The 18,840-nt window shown below is 41.5% G+C and overlaps 1 protein-coding gene across 7 annotated transcripts in view; it reads right to left on the bottom strand.

Moving 5' to 3' along the window:
- PRIM2 (DNA primase subunit 2) overlaps window positions 1-12,629 on the bottom strand; it is a 308,890-nt gene extending 296,261 nt beyond the window's left edge. For 4 of the 7 annotated variants that reach the window (XM_048845207.2, XM_048845211.2, XM_048845209.2 and 1 more), the window contains exons 1-5: window positions 12,544-12,629; window positions 11,886-12,054; window positions 10,685-10,788; window positions 8,075-8,154; window positions 462-582 (exon numbers count right to left, since the gene is read on the bottom strand). In XM_048845207.2, the coding sequence (XP_048701164.1) occupies window positions 462-582; window positions 8,075-8,154; window positions 10,685-10,788; window positions 11,886-12,039 (459 nt within the window). In that variant the 5' untranslated portion in view covers window positions 12,040-12,054; window positions 12,544-12,629. Of the gene's footprint in view, window positions 1-461; window positions 583-8,074; window positions 8,155-10,684; window positions 10,789-11,885; window positions 12,055-12,155; window positions 12,174-12,236; window positions 12,257-12,543 lie in introns of those variants that run through there. The other 3 variants (XM_075126500.1, XM_075126501.1, XM_048845210.2) reach the window with 3 other exon arrangements.
- Between the last annotated feature and the right edge of the window lie 6,211 nt (window positions 12,630-18,840).

Below are 18,840 nucleotides of genomic sequence, written 5' to 3'. Positions count from 1 at the left end.
TTCTGACGTACATTTACAGAAAGAGAAACAGCCTGGTATAAGCCAGATCTCCACTGAAGGACAACTGAGAGATATATACCCAAGTCCCATTTGGAGACTCTAGACAACCTTCCAAAGCTCTAGCTGTATAACAATACCTCTGCTTTCCTCCTAAAAGTTCCTCCTAAAAGTTCTTTGTGAACAGTGTTCTCCCAACAGTACTATAGCCCTTGTTACAAATGAGATTTAAAAGTGATATTCCATTTGTGATCCAGCCAAGCACAAAACTACAATACAATGCATAAAGAATTGTCATTTTACGGCACATATTCCCTAGCTTCAGAAGTTCTGAGAACTTTCATTTCCTTTGTAAGAGTTTATAACTTTTACAATAGAACATTTAATCAATGAAAAAGTTCTAGAAAATGTTAGAGTAAGATACATTGCAGAGCAACCAAAAAACTACAAAACAGTGTACTTACAGCTCCATATGACAAATTAACATATTTCAGGAATTTCTCGACCAAATCACCAGTTAGCGCATTAAACCGATATCGAAAAAGGTCCATTTCTTGTTGAATGAACCATCGTCTGAGATCCTCACTGCAGTTAAAAATAATAATAATAATAATAATAAGATACAAATAATCTCTCTATGTTTAGTCTTAAACATTGATGGTTGCACTACGTGATACTATTAATGCAAGATACACTCAGTCTCACCCTTCTAGAAATAATGTTCTGCAGGTGTCAAGATAAGTCTTTTATTCTTACAGTGAAAAAGGGTGTTATCTATGATTTTGAAATAACAAGATTAACTAACCGTATATTAGAGAGATTTGTACTTACAGAACTAAAATCCCTCTGCTTTAATAGTCAAAAGATCCCATTCAGACTCCAACTTAGCATAACATTAGCATGTGGACAAGGGGTATACAGTGGATATAGTGTTCTTAGATTTTCAGAAAGCCTTTGACAAGGTCCCTCACCAAAGGCTCTTAAGCAAAATAAGCTGTCATGAGCTAAGGGGGAAGGTCCCCTCATGGATCAGTATCTGGTTAAAAAGATAGGAAACAAGAGTAGGAATAAATGGCCAGTTTTTAGAATGGAGAGAGGTAAATAGTGGTGTCCCACAGTGGTCTGTACTGGGACTAGTATTATTCAAAATATTCATAAATGATCTGGAAAAAGGGGTAAACAGTGAGGTGGCAAAATTTGAAGATGATACAAAACTACTCAAGATAGTGAAGTCCAAAGCAGACTGGGAGGAGCTACAAAAGGGTCTCTCAAAATGGGTAACAAAATGGCAGATGAAATTTAATGTTGATAAATGCAAAGTAATGCACATTGGAAAACATAATCCCAACTATTCATACAAAATGATGTGGTCTAAATTAGCTGTTACCACTCAAGAAAGATCTTGGAGTCATTGTGAATAGTTTTATGTAAATATCCACTCAATGTGCAGAGGCAGTCAAAAAAGTGAACAGAATGTTGAGAATCATTAAGATAGATAATAAGACAGTAAAAATATCATATTGCTTCTATATAAGTCCATGGTACACCCCACATCTTGAATACTGACTGCAGATGTGGTTACCCCATCTCAAAAAAGACAAAGAATTGGAAAAGGTTCAGAAAAGGACAACAAAAATTATTAGGGGTATGGAACAGCTTCCGTATGAGGAGAGATTAATAAGATGGGACTATTCAGCTTGGAAAAGAGACAACTAAAGGGGGATATGATAGAGGTCTATAAAATCATGACTGGTATGGAGAAAGTGTTACTTACCCCTTCACATAACACAAGAACAAGGGGTCACCAAATGAAATTAATAGGCAGCAGGTTTAAAACAGACAAAAGGAAGTATTTCTTTACACAATGCACAGTCAACCTGTGGAACTCTGCCAGGGGATATTGTGAAGGCCAAGAGTACAACAGAGTTAAAAAAAAAAAAAAAAAAAAAAGGACTAGATACATTCATGGAGGATAGGTCCATCAATGGCTATTAGCCAGGACGGGAAGGGATGGTGTCCTAGCCTCTGTTTGCCAGAAAGCTGGGAATGGGCGACAGGGGATGGATCACTGATGATTACCTCTTCTATTCATTCCCTCTGGGGCACCTGGCATTGGTCACAGTCAGAAGACAGGATATTGGGTAGGATGGAACTTTGATCTGACCAGTATGGACATTCTTATGCAACTCTTCAGACGTGAATTTCTAAGGTAATTTGTTTAAAAAAATTATTTAACTTTTGCAGAGAAAACATTTTAAAGGCTCCTTTTTGAAATGTACTCACTTCTTCAGATTTCTCTCATTGGACACTCTCCGCAAACTCCAAATACACACACACACAAATATATATTATATAAAAACAAACAGTGTCTACAACTTGGCTGGGCTACCCAGAATGGACTATGCTTCAGCCTTCAGTTCTTTATACTATCCTAAGGGATTTCCTATGCTTATTCATTTCTAGTTAATGAATAAACCCTACTGTTTGACAACACCATGTGACTGTCACTGCACATGCTTGGTGAGGTGCATTAATCCCTGAAGAGCATACAAGTCTCCATTAGGAATCTGTCTCATTTGGACTCCCTGAACAGAGCTCACGGTGTGAAGGAGGAGTGCTGAAGGCCCAGTATAAGGAAGTGGGTAAGCCACACGACTTACCCCGGAGGAACAGTGAGATATCTAGGGCAGTGCTTCTCAACCCTGGGGGTATTCAGAGGTCTTCTCAGGAGTACATCAATTCATCTAGATATTTGCCTAGTTTTAGAACAGGCTACATAAAAAGCACTAGCGAAGTCAGTGCAAACTAAAATTTCATACGGATGACTTATTTATATTGCTTTATATACACTGAAATGTAAATACAATATTTATATTCCAATTGATTTATTTTATAATTATATGGTAAAAATGAGAAAGTAAGCAATTTTTCAGTAATAGTGTGCTGTGACACTTCTAACTGCTTACAAAATCAGACATAAAAATACAGTTTTTAAGTGAGGTGAAACTTGCAAGTACACAAGATAAATCAGACTCCTAAAGTGTACAGTAGTCTGGAAAGATTGAGAATCACTACTCTAGAAGTTCCTCCTAGAGACTGTTTCAAATTTGGAGGCATAGCAAAGATCCTGTGGATCTGTGACAATTTATTACCTGCTTTAAAAACAGTCATTAACAAGTGCCATTGCATAAAATTACATTGAAGGTACTTTTGAAAAGCAACACCAACCCAATGTCAATCAAAAACCATGAACATGTAACTAATGAACATGACGAGTGTTAAAGAGTGCCCAATGATTGTTCAAAATGCAATTGAAAATATGGGAGCTGCAGGCAGTTTAAGGAAGCAGTGATGGTTTAGGAACGGAACAGAGGAACAAAGCATGCAGATGGGGAGTTAACTTTTAAATCCTAAATAGCAGAGAGAGAGGGAAAAGAAGTTTAGTAATTTAAGTTTTCTTAAATTGGGAATACTATACTTCTTATATGGGAATACTACATAATTCAACCCACAGTCCCTACATGATTCTTAGTGAGAACGGAACAGTCTCTTTCAAATTAGGAAAGTTTTTAGAATATCCTCCCACTCCACAGAAATTGTATTTGAAACCAACAGAAGCATTTGTTCTGAACCCATACATTAGAACTTAGTCCATTCAAAGTTCTATAATGCCTACTTGTAAATGTTTCTTAAATGTATAAAACAATTACAAGTCTAGCGTGTCATCAGTGGTTCAAAGTACATAGCTAAATGTCAGAAGCTAGTCATGGAAGAAAAGAACTTTTTGTTTGTATTGAGATAGTACCTAGGAACCCCAATCAAAGACCAGAATCCCAATGTGCTAGCTACTGTACTAACAGAACAAAGATGGTCCCTGCTCCCAAAGAGCTTATATTTAAGAGTATAAGACAGACAAAGGACAAACCATGGATACAGTCAAATGAGGAAACACAAAAAACTGATACAATACTGGTCTCAGCACAACAGCTGCACAACCATTGCAGAGAGTTTGTTTGCCTCCCAGCAAAGGAAACTTAAGGAAGAACTTGAAGCAGCACAATGGAGATGGCTTTGTTGATGTTTACAGAGAGCTTCTCCCACATATGATAAGCAGCATAAAGGCACAAAGGTGCCTGTTTGAAAATTTAACTAGTGGGCAATGAAGGATGGCTTCATTGGCAGAATTGAGGCAGGAGTCAACATTTTAATAGAAAAGGAAAGATGCATGGAAATACACCATAAAAGGCCTTGAAAGTGAATTCTCATTTGATGCAATGAAGAAAGGGAGCCTGTGGAGGAATACAAGAGGGGAAACGTGGTCAAGACGGCAAGCTAGAAAAATTATTGTTGCTGCAGCGTTTTCAATTAATACAAGGCCAGAAGAGAGCATGTTGCACTAGTAAAAAGATGAGATGAGAGCCTGGGTGAGAGTTTTAGCAGCATGAATAGAGAGGGAAGACTGTATCTTTGACATTATGCAGGAAGAATCAGCAAGATTTAGGCACAGACTGGAGGAAAGGAGCTACAAAGTCAAAGATGACACTCAGGCTACAGGTCTGACAGGGAGGATGGTAGTATTAGTGCTCACAAATAAAGTTTATGTTCATTCCAAATATATATAACTAAAGCCAAGCAGAGAACAAATACAAAAAAGTGATATTCAATCCAAATAATTTAGCAAAGAACCAGATGAAAAATGCACATTTTTGCCTCTGGGTGGCACTGTTGATCCACTAAAGAAAAAGTGAGCACACACCACTCCCTACCCCCATAAGTATTTTAGCTATAAACATATCCTCCTTGCAGACAATTAAACTAATTAATTCTGCACAAAATTTGTGATCCAACCTTCTTCTGTAACATGGACTCCAAATTTAGCACTAAACAAACAGCAACTATAGAATCACTGATCTGTGCCAAGCTTTGCTTCTCCATCTTATGACATTTAATTCAAAAAGTTTTCCTGTACTATTCACTTCCAGTTCTTATCTATTGAGTAGTGTCAATTTATCAGTGCATGGCAACTTTCATCTCAGACAAGGCTGCATTTTCGTGGTGAATAACAGATCATCTTGTACAGTTTGTGTGTCAGTTCAGGATCTTTCCATTCAAGAAAGATTTCTAATTTAAGATGTTTATTTTTCCTTTTTGCATGCAGTATTGGTCCCAGGATATTAGAGAGACAAGGTGGGTAAGGTAATATCTTTTACTGGACCAACTTCTGTTGCAGGGAAGACAGAAAAACAGCTCTGTGTAAACTCGAGAGCTTATCTCTTCCCACAACAGAAGTTGGTCCAATAAAAAATATTGCCTCACCCACCTTCTCTCTATTTTATTTTTCACTATTAACCATTAAATTATATCTTCCGAAAGGAATAAACAGAATTTACATAGGATGGAAACTGGCTAACAAACTTTTCCACAGCAATACCATACTTTAGCATTTAGCTTACAACAGCCTGCATGAAGGCGCAATATGCATGTTTTTTTCCTGAAATAATTCCATCACCTAGATCTTACATAGCATTTTTCATTAATAGATCTCAAAGCATTTTACGCAGACTCATCTCCATTTTACAGAAGGTGAAATGACTTCCTCAAGGTCAGTGGCTGAGCTCGGAATAGAAGCCAGGTCTCCCAAGCCTGAATCCAATGCTCTATCCACTAGATAACACTGCATCCCACAATGCCAAACATCTTTTTAAAAAGAAGAAATTGGAAATTTGAGGGACATCATCAATTTCCATCTTATTTCAAAAAGCATCCAGTTTCAGATTTAAAAAAATTCTCAACATGTTTTTTCTAACATATTTTGCCTTTTTTAAAATGAGGGGCTTTTCAGCAAGGGAGAAACTAATTTAAAGAGAAAGTAAAATTCACAGTATACAAAATGGTGTGAAGTGCATAAAAACCCAAGAGAAATGTTTTCACTAGCTTTTTATTTAATAACCCTAAATTTAAATTGTAAGTAAAGGAGGTTTTCCTCATATTCATAGATTCCAAGACCAGAAGAGACCATTGTGATCATCTACTCTGATCTCTGGTAGAACACAAGCCACAGACTTCCCCCAAATACCTTTCTGAATGTATCTTTAAGAAAAAAAAACATCCAATTTATGAAATTTGAGTCTGGTTTACAAGTTAACAGTGTCCCTTAAAAAAGTTGCCATCTTAAGCAGATAGTCAGAACTTTGTTTTTAAAGAACTATATTATGTACATTGCTGGTTGGAATCACTAATGGAGTTTATGAAATAAGAAAGTGTGTATGTATAACATGTCCACACACATTAAAACAACTGATCCTACACTAATGAAAATCTCCTGCGATCTATGCATTTTTAAAGTACTAGTAACATTTAACTAACTAGAGATGGAGTATCAATTCACAGGGACCACTAAAAATTACTTATTTGCTGATTTTAAGAAACTATGAGACCTGCAGACCACGACTGAAGACAGGATTGCACTTAGCTGGCCCCATTTTTGAGTCTCAGAGATCCCACACGGCAATACTGACAATTACTCATCTGCCCTAAAAGTCTCTTGTGCAAGCTGCTATTATGTCACCCCATGCGGTCATTATGTAGTGATGCCAGTGGGAAAAGCAATGAAGTTTAGGCTACAGTGTCATTCAGGTTTTGCTTTTAAGGACTTGTTTACAAAGTGCGGGATTCATACCAATAGGACTGCACATTAGAATTCATAAAACTGACACGTGAAGACCCTGCTGGTGTGCACTAAAACAGGATCTACACGGGCCAGTTAGAATACAATACATTGGGGCACATTAGAATTCACATCCCACTGGTGTACATTACCACACCATGCAGACGTGTCCTTAGTTACACCCAAATAGTGTAGTCTCTGCTCTGAATGTAGAGTTCAGGATACAGGCATGGTTAAAACTTAAGGAAAGACAGAAGCAAATCTGGTAGTCAAGTGAAGCAATCTAAGATGTCAGGCCAGGTTGTATGTATATTTCTGGGTAGTTTCATAGCCTCTTGTCAAGATGATGTTTTTTCTGGGAGTCGCTCTGCACCCCGACTGCTATCAGGAACTGACCATTTATAACCAGAAGCTCCTCTCTCCTACCCCTCCATATCTGTTCAGCTACATAACTGCAACCACTGCCACTGGACCTCACAGGAGTTACTCATACCCTTGAGAATATGAGATTCCATTACCGCAACACTTCTACTTGGGGTGATTATGGAGAAAACTTAGAAGATATAGGATGTGTGGAACATATCTGATTTATTGGCATTGACCCTAAGGAACATATTACAACAGAATTGCAAAGACTGCATTTGCTTCCTATTACCTTCTGGGTACAATTCAAGAAATCATACTGACTTGTAAAAACCTGCATGTTTCGGGATCTGGCTACCTGCAAGACTGCTTTTCACATGTCCACTGCAATACCTGGGATACTTTTTCCTGATTGTCCACAGACATACATGTAGAAGGGCAAACTTTCTACCTTTTAATCGCAGTATTAAACCCATGCATGTACTTATCGTGAGATTTTCAAAGCTGCTTAAAAAAAGAGTTCAGCAACCAACTCCAACTGAAATTCAGTGGAAGTTGGGCCCCTAATTCACTAAGGCACTTTAAAATCCCGGCTTTTGCTTAAAAAGATGATTGGGGACCATGTATAAAGGCAGTGATCTACAGTGGTAATCTTTTTAAACTGACTTGTCAATTACTGAGGGTCAAAAGTGCTCAGTACCAGCCTAAATCTATTCCCATTTATGTCAATGGAAATTAAGTTAAATCAATGCTGAGTGCCTTTGAAAATAAAAAACTATGTGGGGAGTGCATTATTTAAATATCAAAATAAACTGATTCATGCCTAATTTGAAATATAAAAATATATTCCAGCTTTTTTATTATATGTCATGTTCCACCACATATGAATTCTCTTCCTGACTAAGTTTCTAAATAGAGAACAGGCTTATACCTGAAACAAAGAAAAGTTGTCTCTATATTTAGTACCACATTACCACCTTTAGGTGCCAAAGTTTTAACCATTTGCTTGAAATATTAAAAATATATATTTGCTTAAAAAATACGTACGACTGGCAGTAAGCAAGACGCAGTATGAAATGAGAGATATGGTCTTTCCTCCTTGCATCATAATCATCCTCAACCAAAGCCTACAGTTTTCATAAGAGAAAATACATATTCAATTATGGCAGTAAAAGAAAACTGAAGTTGAGAAATAAATCCCAAATTAAATATCAAGACCCACAACCTTCTTGTCACGTCACTGTAAAACATGTAAAGTACATTAAATTCTTTCTACACTTTTGACAAACTCGGTAAATGCTGCAAGAGTTATCAAAAGACAAATGGAAAAAACCCTACTGTTCACTGAAAATGGCAACTAAGAATACACTTCATAGTAGAAGGAAACTTCTTAACCAACTACTTGCTCTGAATTAAAACGGTTATAATTTGGGACAAAGTTTCCTTCAAAGCACTCATCTGTGCAAACAAACCAAAGCTAATTATTTGGAAGTACCCACACTTAAACAATTTGTGTGCTTTTTCTGCACTTATTAGAAAACATTAGGGCTGTTGATTAATCGCAGTTAACTCATGCAATTAACTCAAAAACATTAATCTTGATTAAAAAATGTAATGGTTATTAATTGCAGTTTTAATCACATTGATATTCTATTGTTAAACAATTTAAATTTATTTTATATTCTTGGATGTTTTCTACATTTTCAGATATATTTGATTTCATTTACAACCCAAAATACAAAATATACAGTGCTCATTTTATATTATTTTTATTACAAATATTTGCATTGTAAAAATGATAAAAGAAATAATATTTTCCAATTGCCCTCATACAAGTACCATAATGCAATCTCTTTATCGTGAAAGTGCAATTTACAAACGTAGATTTTTTTTTTGTTACATAACTGCACTCAAAAACAAAACAGTGTATAACTTTAGAGCCTACAAGTCCACTCAGTCCTACTTCTTGTTCAGCCAATTGCTAAGACAAACAAGTTTGTTTACATTTACAGGAGATAATGCTGCCAGCTTCTTATTTACAATGTCACCTGAAAGTGAGAACAGGCGTTCGCATGGCACTTTTGTAGCTCTCACTGCAAGGTATTTACGTGCCAGATATGCTAAACACTCGTATGCCCCTACACCCTTCTGCTACCATTCCAGAGGACATGCTTCCATGATGATGACTCATGTTAAAAAAAATGCATTAATTAAACTGACTGAACTCCTTGGAGGAGAATAGTATGTCTTCTGCTCTGTTTTACCCGCATTCTGCCACATATTTCATATTATAGCAGTCTCAGATGATGACCCAGCACATGTTGTTCATTTTAAGAACACTTTCACTGCAGATTTGACAAAATGCAAAGAAGGTAACAATGTGAGATTTCTAAAGATAGCTACAGCACTCAAACCAAGGTTAAGAATCTGAAGTCCCATCCAAAATCTGAGAAGGATGAGGTGTAGACCAAGCTTTCAGAAGTCTTAAAAGAGCAACACTCCGATGCAGAAATTACAGAACCATCAAAAAAGAAAAGCAACATTCTGTTGGTGGCATCTGACTAAGATGATGAAAGTGAACATGCGTCGGTCTGCACTGCTTTGGACTGTTATTGAGTAGAACTCGTCCTCAGCATGACACGTCCTCTGTAACAGCGATTGAAGATGAAGGGACATATGAATCTTTAATGCATCTGGCATATAAATATCTTGCAACGCTGGCTACAACAGTGCCATGCAAATGTCTGTTCTCACTTTCAGGTGACATTGTAAACAAGAAGGGGTCAGCATTATCTCCTGCAAATGTAAACAAACTTGTTTGTCTTAGCGATTGGCCGAATAAGAAGTAGGACTGAGTGGACTTGTAGGTTCTAAAGTTTTACACTGTTTTGTTTTTGAACACAGCTGTTTTTTGTACATAATTCTACATTTGTAAGGTCTACTTTCAGAATAAAGAGATTGCATTCCAGTACTTGTATGAAGTGAACTGAAAAATACTATTTCTTTTATTTTTTACAGCACAAATATTTGTAATCAAAAATATTAAGTGAGCACTGTACACTTTGTATTCTGTGTTGAAATTGAAATCAATATATTTGAAAATCTAGAACATTCAAAAATATTTAAATAAATGGTATTCTATTATAGTTTCATCGTGCAATTAATCACGATTAATTTTTTTAATCGTTTGACAGCCGTAGAAAAACGCTATTCCCAGAGTTTAACACAGTATTGCTGGGGCAAATTATGCCAATACACCAAAAAAAGAAATAAATCCTGTGAAAGGCTCAACTTCCACTCTGCTAGAAGCAGATAGTGATTTTAAAAATAAAGCACATATTAAGCCCTCCAAACCTCACTGAGTATCCTGCAGACCTCACTCAAACCTCTTTCAGCTGACTTTGATAGGAGTTTTGAATATGCAAAATTTCCAACATGCCCAATTAGGTCAGAAGATAAATTAACAGAAAATTAAAAAGAAAAATATGTAGTTGATAGGCACAGAGAAAAAAAATTCAGTGATATAAATCGTTCAAATTATAGAATTTAGGCTTTGAGTGCAGTATTCAACAAGTGCATCCCTATTTTCGACAGTAAATGGAAAATAAAATCTATAGTAAAAAGGAAAAGCATAACCTTTTTCAATTATATACTTACTTTGTATGGAAATTTAAGCTTTCGAATCTCACGCTCCAGCCTGCTTTTATACTCATCACTACCTTTCACATAGCTCACACCAAGGTTCTCAACTACTTTGAGCACTAAAGTAATTAGAGGAGACAAATGAAATCAGCATGAGCAAGACTTGTAGTATAAAAAGATACATCTATTACAACTATTTCCCCATGCTAATTTTTCCGCTACTGTTACTCACACCTTCTTGTCAACTGTTTGAAATGAGCCACCCTGATTATCACTACAAAAGTTTTTTTTTCTCCTGCTGATAATAGCCCACCTTAATTGATTAGTCTCGTTAGAGTTGGTATGGCAACCCCCATTTTTTCATATTCTGTATATATATATCTTCCTACTGTATTTTCCACTACATGCATCTGATGAATTGGGGTTTAGCCCACGAAAGCTTATGCCCAAACAAATTTGTTAGTCTCTAAGGTGCCACTAGTTCTCCTCATTCTTTCTATTTGCTTACTTTATTTTAAAAGCTATGAAAATTCTATGATATTGTGATACTATTTACTATCATCTTTGTTTTCCTGGGACCTTCCCCTCTGATTCTTTCGATACTCATGTTTTATCCTTAGCCTGTAACTGTTTGGGGCATGTATGATCTTCTCTTTTATGCAAACAAGCCAAACCATCCATGAACAAGAGAGCATTTTACCTGTTTGTACAAACGTTCATACACATTTGTACAATAAGTGATACAAACATGTCCAAATTTAACAGCTATTCAGAATTCATTAAGTGTTTTTCACTTACAGTATTTTGCAGTACTTAAAACTCAATTAGCGTTAATGAAATTAAAAAGCAAAATGTTGGGGGCATTTACGCACACACAAATAGGCTGCCAAAATAAATTTTGTTGTACTTTTTTTTTATATTTGTCAACTAGAAATTACAAAATATTAGTAATGGAAATATATGCTTGAAAAGTAAACTAGAAGTAGAAGTGAAGACATAAAACACATAGGAAGAGTAGATGACAAACATGTTATTCTGATGCTAAAACAGTTGCATTACATGGGAGTCTTCTAGCTCTGGCAACTGATGTCAAAGTAAGTCTCCATCCCACTTTAAAATTGTTAACATCCTATCACTCACTGACTATAGATCACCTCTCACTGCATTTACCCAATGTGCAAAAAAAATGGTGATGAAGATTTATGGTGTTACTCACATTTAAGCCTATCAATGGCAAAATTTTCAAACTCAGCTAAAGAAATATTCTCAGTGGGAGGCTGCAGGTAGAACTGCAAGCTGTGAGGATACAGATCACCTCGTCTATCACCAGCCAGCCTTCCCTTCAACCTTTTTTCTCGAGAAAACTCCATTTTCTTCAAGAGAAACTAGAAAGAAAAAAAAAGTTGGACAACAATATTTGTTAGTCGCCATATCTTCATCAATAACCAAATTTTGCCCAAAAAAGAGGGCGACACTACATCACTACCTCCCTGGATCGTGGAACAGACTGCCCGGTGGGCCAAGTTAACAAGAACAGCAGCAACCTGAAACCGAGTCACTTTCAAACCTGGAGTGAGCCGGTTCAGACAGACTCGCTGGGACCCTCCTGCCAATTCTTGGGGCTTTAGCATCACCACCCCCGAAGAGACTGGGAGCCCCCCACGGGACAGGATGGTGGAAGCCCGCACCCCTCCCCAGACGGGTCAGGAGGATCACTCCCACTAACGGGACGGGACACCGGCGGGCCGCCCTCAGGCGGTGCCGGGGAGCGGAGGCAGTGGTGCGGGCCCACGGCTCCTTGACCGCCGCGCACAGGGCGGCAGCGCCAATCCCGGAGCCGGGAACGCAGCGACCCGAGGACGCGCAGACCTCACCCGGCTGCCCTGCCTCCACACGGACCCAGCCGGCTTCCCGCGCGCAGCGCAGCCCCGCCCGCCCCGGCTCGGCTGGCCTCACTTCCGGCCGCTGGGCTCCGCCTCTCACCCCGCCCCCGCCAGCGGCACCCGCGCGACACCTGACTCCGCCCCCGCCGCGTGATTGGGTGAGCGAGCGGAGCGAGACGGGAAGCGGAGGCGCGGTGGTTGGGGGTAGGTCTCTTTCGTGCCTCCGCCCGCGGCGCGCCGCCCTTGCAGCCCACGGGTCGCCGAGCGGCTGCTCCGGACGCCCGGCGGGGGGCGGGGAAGGGCGGCGCGGGGCGGCGGCTCAGCCCCTGGGGCGGGCATTGATGCTCAAGCGAGCGGCAGCAAAGCGTGGGGTGCAGGCCCAGCAGCCCGGGGGGAGATGGGGAGCCAGCGCCTGCCGCAGCTCCTGCCTGCAGGTTCAGTTTTGTCATAGTAAGAGGGGAACCGTGTAGGGCTTATGGCCTGTCAGCAAAACTGCTGCTGCTGCTGTGCAGCAGCTCCCACAGCGACGTCAATTCCAGAGGCCTCGCTTCATTACGTGCTTAATTCGGATGCCCCGACGTCCCGTTTTTAAAGGGAGCGCCCCACCCTATTTAAGCCCTTCTCAGGTGTCCCTTTTCTTAAAATCAGGCAAATTATCCCGTATTTTCTGTCGTGCCCCTGCTCCCCATCAGTACTGGTGGGTCCTGCTGCTGGCCAGGTCCCTGCTTGCCATCCTCCCGCCCACCAGCGCTGAGTGTGCGGGTCCAGTGGCCAACGGTGGGAGTGGGTGTGTAAGGCTGGTGGCGGAGAGAAGATGCAGCGAGCGCTCTCCTGCTGATCCATCAGCGCAGCCCCCAGTGCAGGCCGGCTCTCCGCCAGCAGGGCTCCACCACTCTCCCATTTCCGTCCGACACTGGCTGCACGCTGTGGTGGTTAATGAGGGTGGGCAGTCGCCGGCTGGTTACATGTTGCTTCTGCAGCCCACCCATCAGCCCTTTACATGCTTCCCTTCTCGTTGTTGTCTCCCTGCTTTGCCACTTCTCTTCCCGCCCCAGCTCCCCTGCTTCTCCATATCCTCCCCCCCAGCCCCAGTGTGGTGTGTTCTGTTCTCCACTGTGCAGAGAACCAGCCCCTAATCAGAGCACTGAGCTCACCAACAGCCTGGCTTCCTTCCTTCCCCCACTGCCTCTGGCTGGGCAGGCACCCTGGGAAAGCCCAAGACCCTCCGGCCTGGGGTGCTGGCCAGGAAGAGTCAAGCCCTACATGTGCCAAAGCCCTGCACAGCACTGGCCTAGGGAAACCTCTCTGTCCCTCAGCTAAGCTCTGGAGTGGCGGGGGGTGGGGAGTGATTTCCAGCCTATTCACGCCCCAAATCTGCAAATTCCACAGCAGCCCCACCCTCCGGGCAAGGGCTTAACACCCTCTTCGCACACATCCCACCCTGGGTCCTGCCCACCTGGAGCTGCTCCATCCCCTAGGCACCCTCCCCTACTGAGCCACCTCTCTGGCCAGGTTCGCTGAAGTCCCTGCAGTCAAGATTGTCAAAAAAGCTAACAATGTTAGGAACCATTAAGAAAGGGATAAATAATAAGAAAATATCATAATGCAACTGTACAAATCCATTGTATGCTCACCTCTGGAACACTGCATGCAGTTCTGGTTGCCCATTTAAACAGATATTTTAGAATTGGAAAAGATACAGAGAAAGACAGCAAAAATTATTAGTGGTATGGAACAGCTTCTATATGAGGAGAGATTAAAAAAGACTGGAACTGTTCACCTTAAAAAAGAGATGACGGGTAGGAGGTATATGATAGAGGTCTATAAAATCAGGATTGGTGTGGAGAAAATGAATGCGGATGTGTTATTTATGCCTTCACATAACACAAGAACCAGTGGTTACCCTAGGAAATTAATAGCCAGGCAGCACGTTTAAAACAAACAAAAGGATGTACTTTTTCCACACAGTGCATGCACAGTGGAACTCACCAGACCAGCACCCACAGGAGCTTGGGAGGGAGTACCACCCAGCTCCGCTCCTGGCCTCGACCCCAGCTGCTAGCCCCATGCCTGGGGTCCCGGCTGCCGCCCTTGCACTCCATGCCCAGCTGCAGGCCTTGGCCTCTGGCCAAGGGTCCATTTCTGCCACCAGCTGTGGCCCCAGCATCTGCTCCCTTTCCTCTGTCCACGTTCCCTCCTCCTGGAGCTGTGGCCCTGCTCCTGGCTCCAATGGGGGGGGGGGGGGGGGCACGCATAAGGTAAGAAGCTTGGGGACCACTGCCATAAACACTTCCAGATTCTGAGTAACACAAGATTATTTTACAACAGCTGCCAGAAAGTAAAGGTGCAGATAACCTAGGCACAATTGCTTTTAACAGAAAAAAACACTCAACTCTACCTTTCTTGTCTCAGTTCCAATCCCAACTTTGACTGCCTATTACCCTGCTTCTCCTGCTCCCACACAGCCGCTGGCTCATCTGACCTCAGGATATTACTTTTTTCCCCCGGTACTCCAGGGATTGTGGAGACCTCTACTGGCTCGCTGTTGAACTGCAGTACACAGTGCCATTCACTGACTGGATCCCTTTCCCTCCTGTATCCAGTAATCAGACAGCAGGCTAATTACAATATCAATAGTATTTTGAAAGCTGGGAGGTGGTTTAGGCACAACCAGGGTGGATTTGATTTAAATCATTAGTCAGAAAGACTCAATTTAATCATGGATTTCTACATAAAAGTGCATTCTTGTTGGTTGTTATAACCTTAATACATATTCTTTACAACTCAGAGATAGATTTAGGTTTCATTTTTAGAAGACACACTACGTTTTCAAAGTGATTTATTTTGAAAACTTTTCAGATTAGTTTTACAGCTATATCTGAAAATGAATGATTGTTTGGTTATTTCATTTACCAAAGGTAATTGAAGCAGATAGTTCACCTCCCAATGACTTCATAAATATCTCCAATTCAACTGGTTAATCATTAATATTTGGAGGATTTTCTTGCCATGCTGTATTAGGAGAACATCACCATACAGACATTTAAATTGTTTTATTTAACTAAAACAACAACGTTATGTATTCTAGGTTTGTTTTTGTTAAAATTGTTTTTAACTAAAATAGTTAAATGAAATACTTAAAAAAAATAGACTGTCAGCCAGGGCAACATAAGAAACTTAAATATTGGCTTCTGCAGGTAACTCAGTTGTCTTCACCTTCATGTTCCTGTTTCTTCATAATCTGGAAAAGAAAAACAAGCTTTCCTGCTTTTTCAGGTCCCAAACAATTTCTCAATTTGGAATGAATTAGTCCAAAGAAAAAAGATATTCTTTCTACACCAGCAAAAGAAGCTACTGCTGTTAAAAGTGAGATTGTCACTTCAACAGTTTCTGAATCCAAGTGCTTAAATGTGGTGTGACTTTCTTTAAAACATCATCAGCAAACATGTATTTCTTGAATGGTTCACCCTTAGCTCTGAAGTTTATTATAGTTGGCATTATGGACGGGTGATTGCTGGATGTCCATGTCATAGCCATCTCCTCTTCTTCGGCAGTTAAGGTTTGACCCTGGTACCGAGTACTGAGAATATTTGCAAGAAAATGAGCTGGAGATAATGCTTGCCCCATTCGTTTTTTTAATGCTTGTAATTTAACTCTGTCATTGCACATTTCTCTTTTTAAGATCTCACTCAGTTCCTTACAAATTTCAACAGCATCATCAATAAAACAGCTATTTCCCTGCATTTTGTTCAAGGCTACAGAAATAGGCTTCAGGGTACTCAGAAATCAACATTTCTCTTAAGCCCAATGTTGAGAACTTTGGCTGTGACAGTGCCACCTATTTTTTCATGATTTTGTTCACAAACTGTCATCAGATTAGGCCAGTTCTTGATATAGTGCTCAAAACAGTCCACTGCTCAGTTCCATCACACGTCTTATGGGAGAGTTAGCTTGGTTCCTCCCAGCTTTTTCAGAGCAGCTGCTGCAAAGTGGTTGTTATGGAAGTATTTTGGAATTTCAACAACATTAGCCTATATTTCTGGAACACTGAAGTCTTTGGCTAGAAGGTGCATCCAATGAGCACTGCAACCGTACATTGTTAGCTTGGGACTCCCTTCACTCTCTTCTAAATAATTTCTTCTCATCTTGGATACTCTTGCAGCATTGTCTGTGACCAAGCTGCATACTAGACATTTGAATTTTGTTTCACAGTTTGTTATAGCTTTTACTGCTACTTCTTGTACGTATTCTGCTGTTTCTGCATTTCCTGATGTATCAATTGTTTCTGTAAGGAAGACATTCCCTTCTTCTGTAGTCACACAAGCACATACAACAGGATCATTGTGGACATTGCTCCACCCATCAAGACTCACGTTAACAATTTTATCCTCTAGACCAGTAGTTCCCAAACCTGTTCTGCTGCTTGTGCAGGGAAAGCCCCTGGCGGGCCGGGCTGGTTTGTTTACCTGCCACATCCGCAGGTTCGGCCAATCACGGCTCCCACTGGCCGTGGTTCACTGCTCCAGGCCAGTTGGAGCTCCTGTACATCCCAGGCCACCACTTCCAGCAGCTCCCATTGGCCTGGAGCAGCGAACTGCGGCCAGTGGGAGCCGCGATCGGCTGAACCTGCAGACACGGCAGGTAAACAAACCGGCCCGGCCTGCCAGGGGCTTTCCCTGCACAAGCGGTGGAACAAGTTTGGGAACGCTGATCTAGACCTTTTGCACACTGCTCAATTTCTCTTTCATACACTTTATCCAGCAATTTGCCTGCAACATCTGCTCTGTTGGGTGGACTGTATCCTGGTCTTAATGACTGAACCATGTTAATGAAGTGTGGCTTCTCAATCATACAGAAAGGAGAGTTTGTTGCATAAAGAAATCAGGCAATTTTTTCATCAATTACCTCTTTTTGTAATCTGCTGGTTCTTATCACAAATTTAACTGTGGTTGTTTCTGGAAGATGGAGATTTTTTTTTCTTTTTGCCACAGGTGATATATTGTGGCTATGTGACATACATGATGTGACTGAAACACTATCATTGGCAGATAACTCTGAAACTATAGAAAATGATGGTGATCTTGAAGGTGGATAGTCTTCAGAATCCTGTATGTCAGGGGTGGGCAAACTTTTTGGCCCGAAGGCCACATCAGCATTGCGAAACTGTATGGAGGGCTGGGTAGGGAAGGCCGTGCCTCCCCAAACAGCCGGTCCCCTGCCCCCTATCCACCCCCTCCCACTTCCCACCTCCTGACTGCCCCCCTCAGAACCCCTGACCCATCCAACCCCCCCTGCTCCTTGTCCCCTGATGCCCCTTCCCGAGACCCCCCCACCTCCCTGTCCCTGACTGCCCTGGCCTGATCCACACCTCTGCCCCCAGACAGGCTCCCCCGGGACTCCCATACCTATCCGACTCCCCCTATTCCCCGTCCCCTGACCCCCCCCCCCGAACCTCTGACCCATCCAACCTCCCCCTGCTCCCTGTCCCCTGACTGCCCCGACCCCTATCCACATCTCCACCCCTTGACAGCCCCCCTGGGACTACCACGCCTATCCTACCCCCCCGCTCCCTGCCCCCTGACTGCCTCTGGGACCCTCTACCCCATATCCAACCTCCTTGCCCCCTTACCATGCTGCTCAGAGCAGGAGGAGCTCACAGCCCGGCCGGAGTCAGGCACGCCACCCGCGCTGCCTGGCAGAAGCGGTGGGCCAGAGCGCTGGCGGCATGGTGGGCTGAGGCTGTGGGGGGGGCAGGGGGCTAGCCTCCCCAGCCAGGAGCTCGGGCCGGGCAGGATGGTCCCACAGGCCGGATGTGGCCCACAGACCGTAGTTTGCCCACCTCTGCTGTATGTTGAGGATGGATTCTCCTAAACAAAATAAGTCAATGCAGTTATTTAATTATTATTACCATACTGCTCATTTAGTATTACTCATCACATTCAGTGACACTCAATTTTAAAGGTGAAATTGTAAAAGGAAGATCTGCCTATTTCAGCTATTTATTTTGTATCACAACTGCATCTAAAATGATAGTACCATAGAGTAACAGCTACATTTTTTGCTCAAACGTGAGAATTCAAGAATAGTCCAGAAGGAAGACAGTCCCTCACCAAAGGCTCTTAAGCAAAATAAGCAGTCATGGCATAAGAGGGAAGGTTCTCTCATTGATTGGTAACTGGTTAAAGGATAGGAAACAAAGGGTAGGAATAAATGGTCAGTTTTCAGAATGGAGAGAGGTAAATAGTGGTGTCCCCCAAGGTCTGTTCTGGGACCAGTCCTATTTAACAT

The sequence above is a fragment of the Caretta caretta genome, chromosome 3 (genome assembly GCF_965140235.1).
Source record: "Caretta caretta isolate rCarCar2 chromosome 3, rCarCar1.hap1, whole genome shotgun sequence".
Classification (NCBI taxonomy): domain Eukaryota; kingdom Metazoa; phylum Chordata; order Testudines; family Cheloniidae; genus Caretta; species Caretta caretta.
The sequence above is the reverse complement of the archived record's forward strand: the minus strand, read 5'-3'. Positions and strand labels throughout refer to the sequence as shown.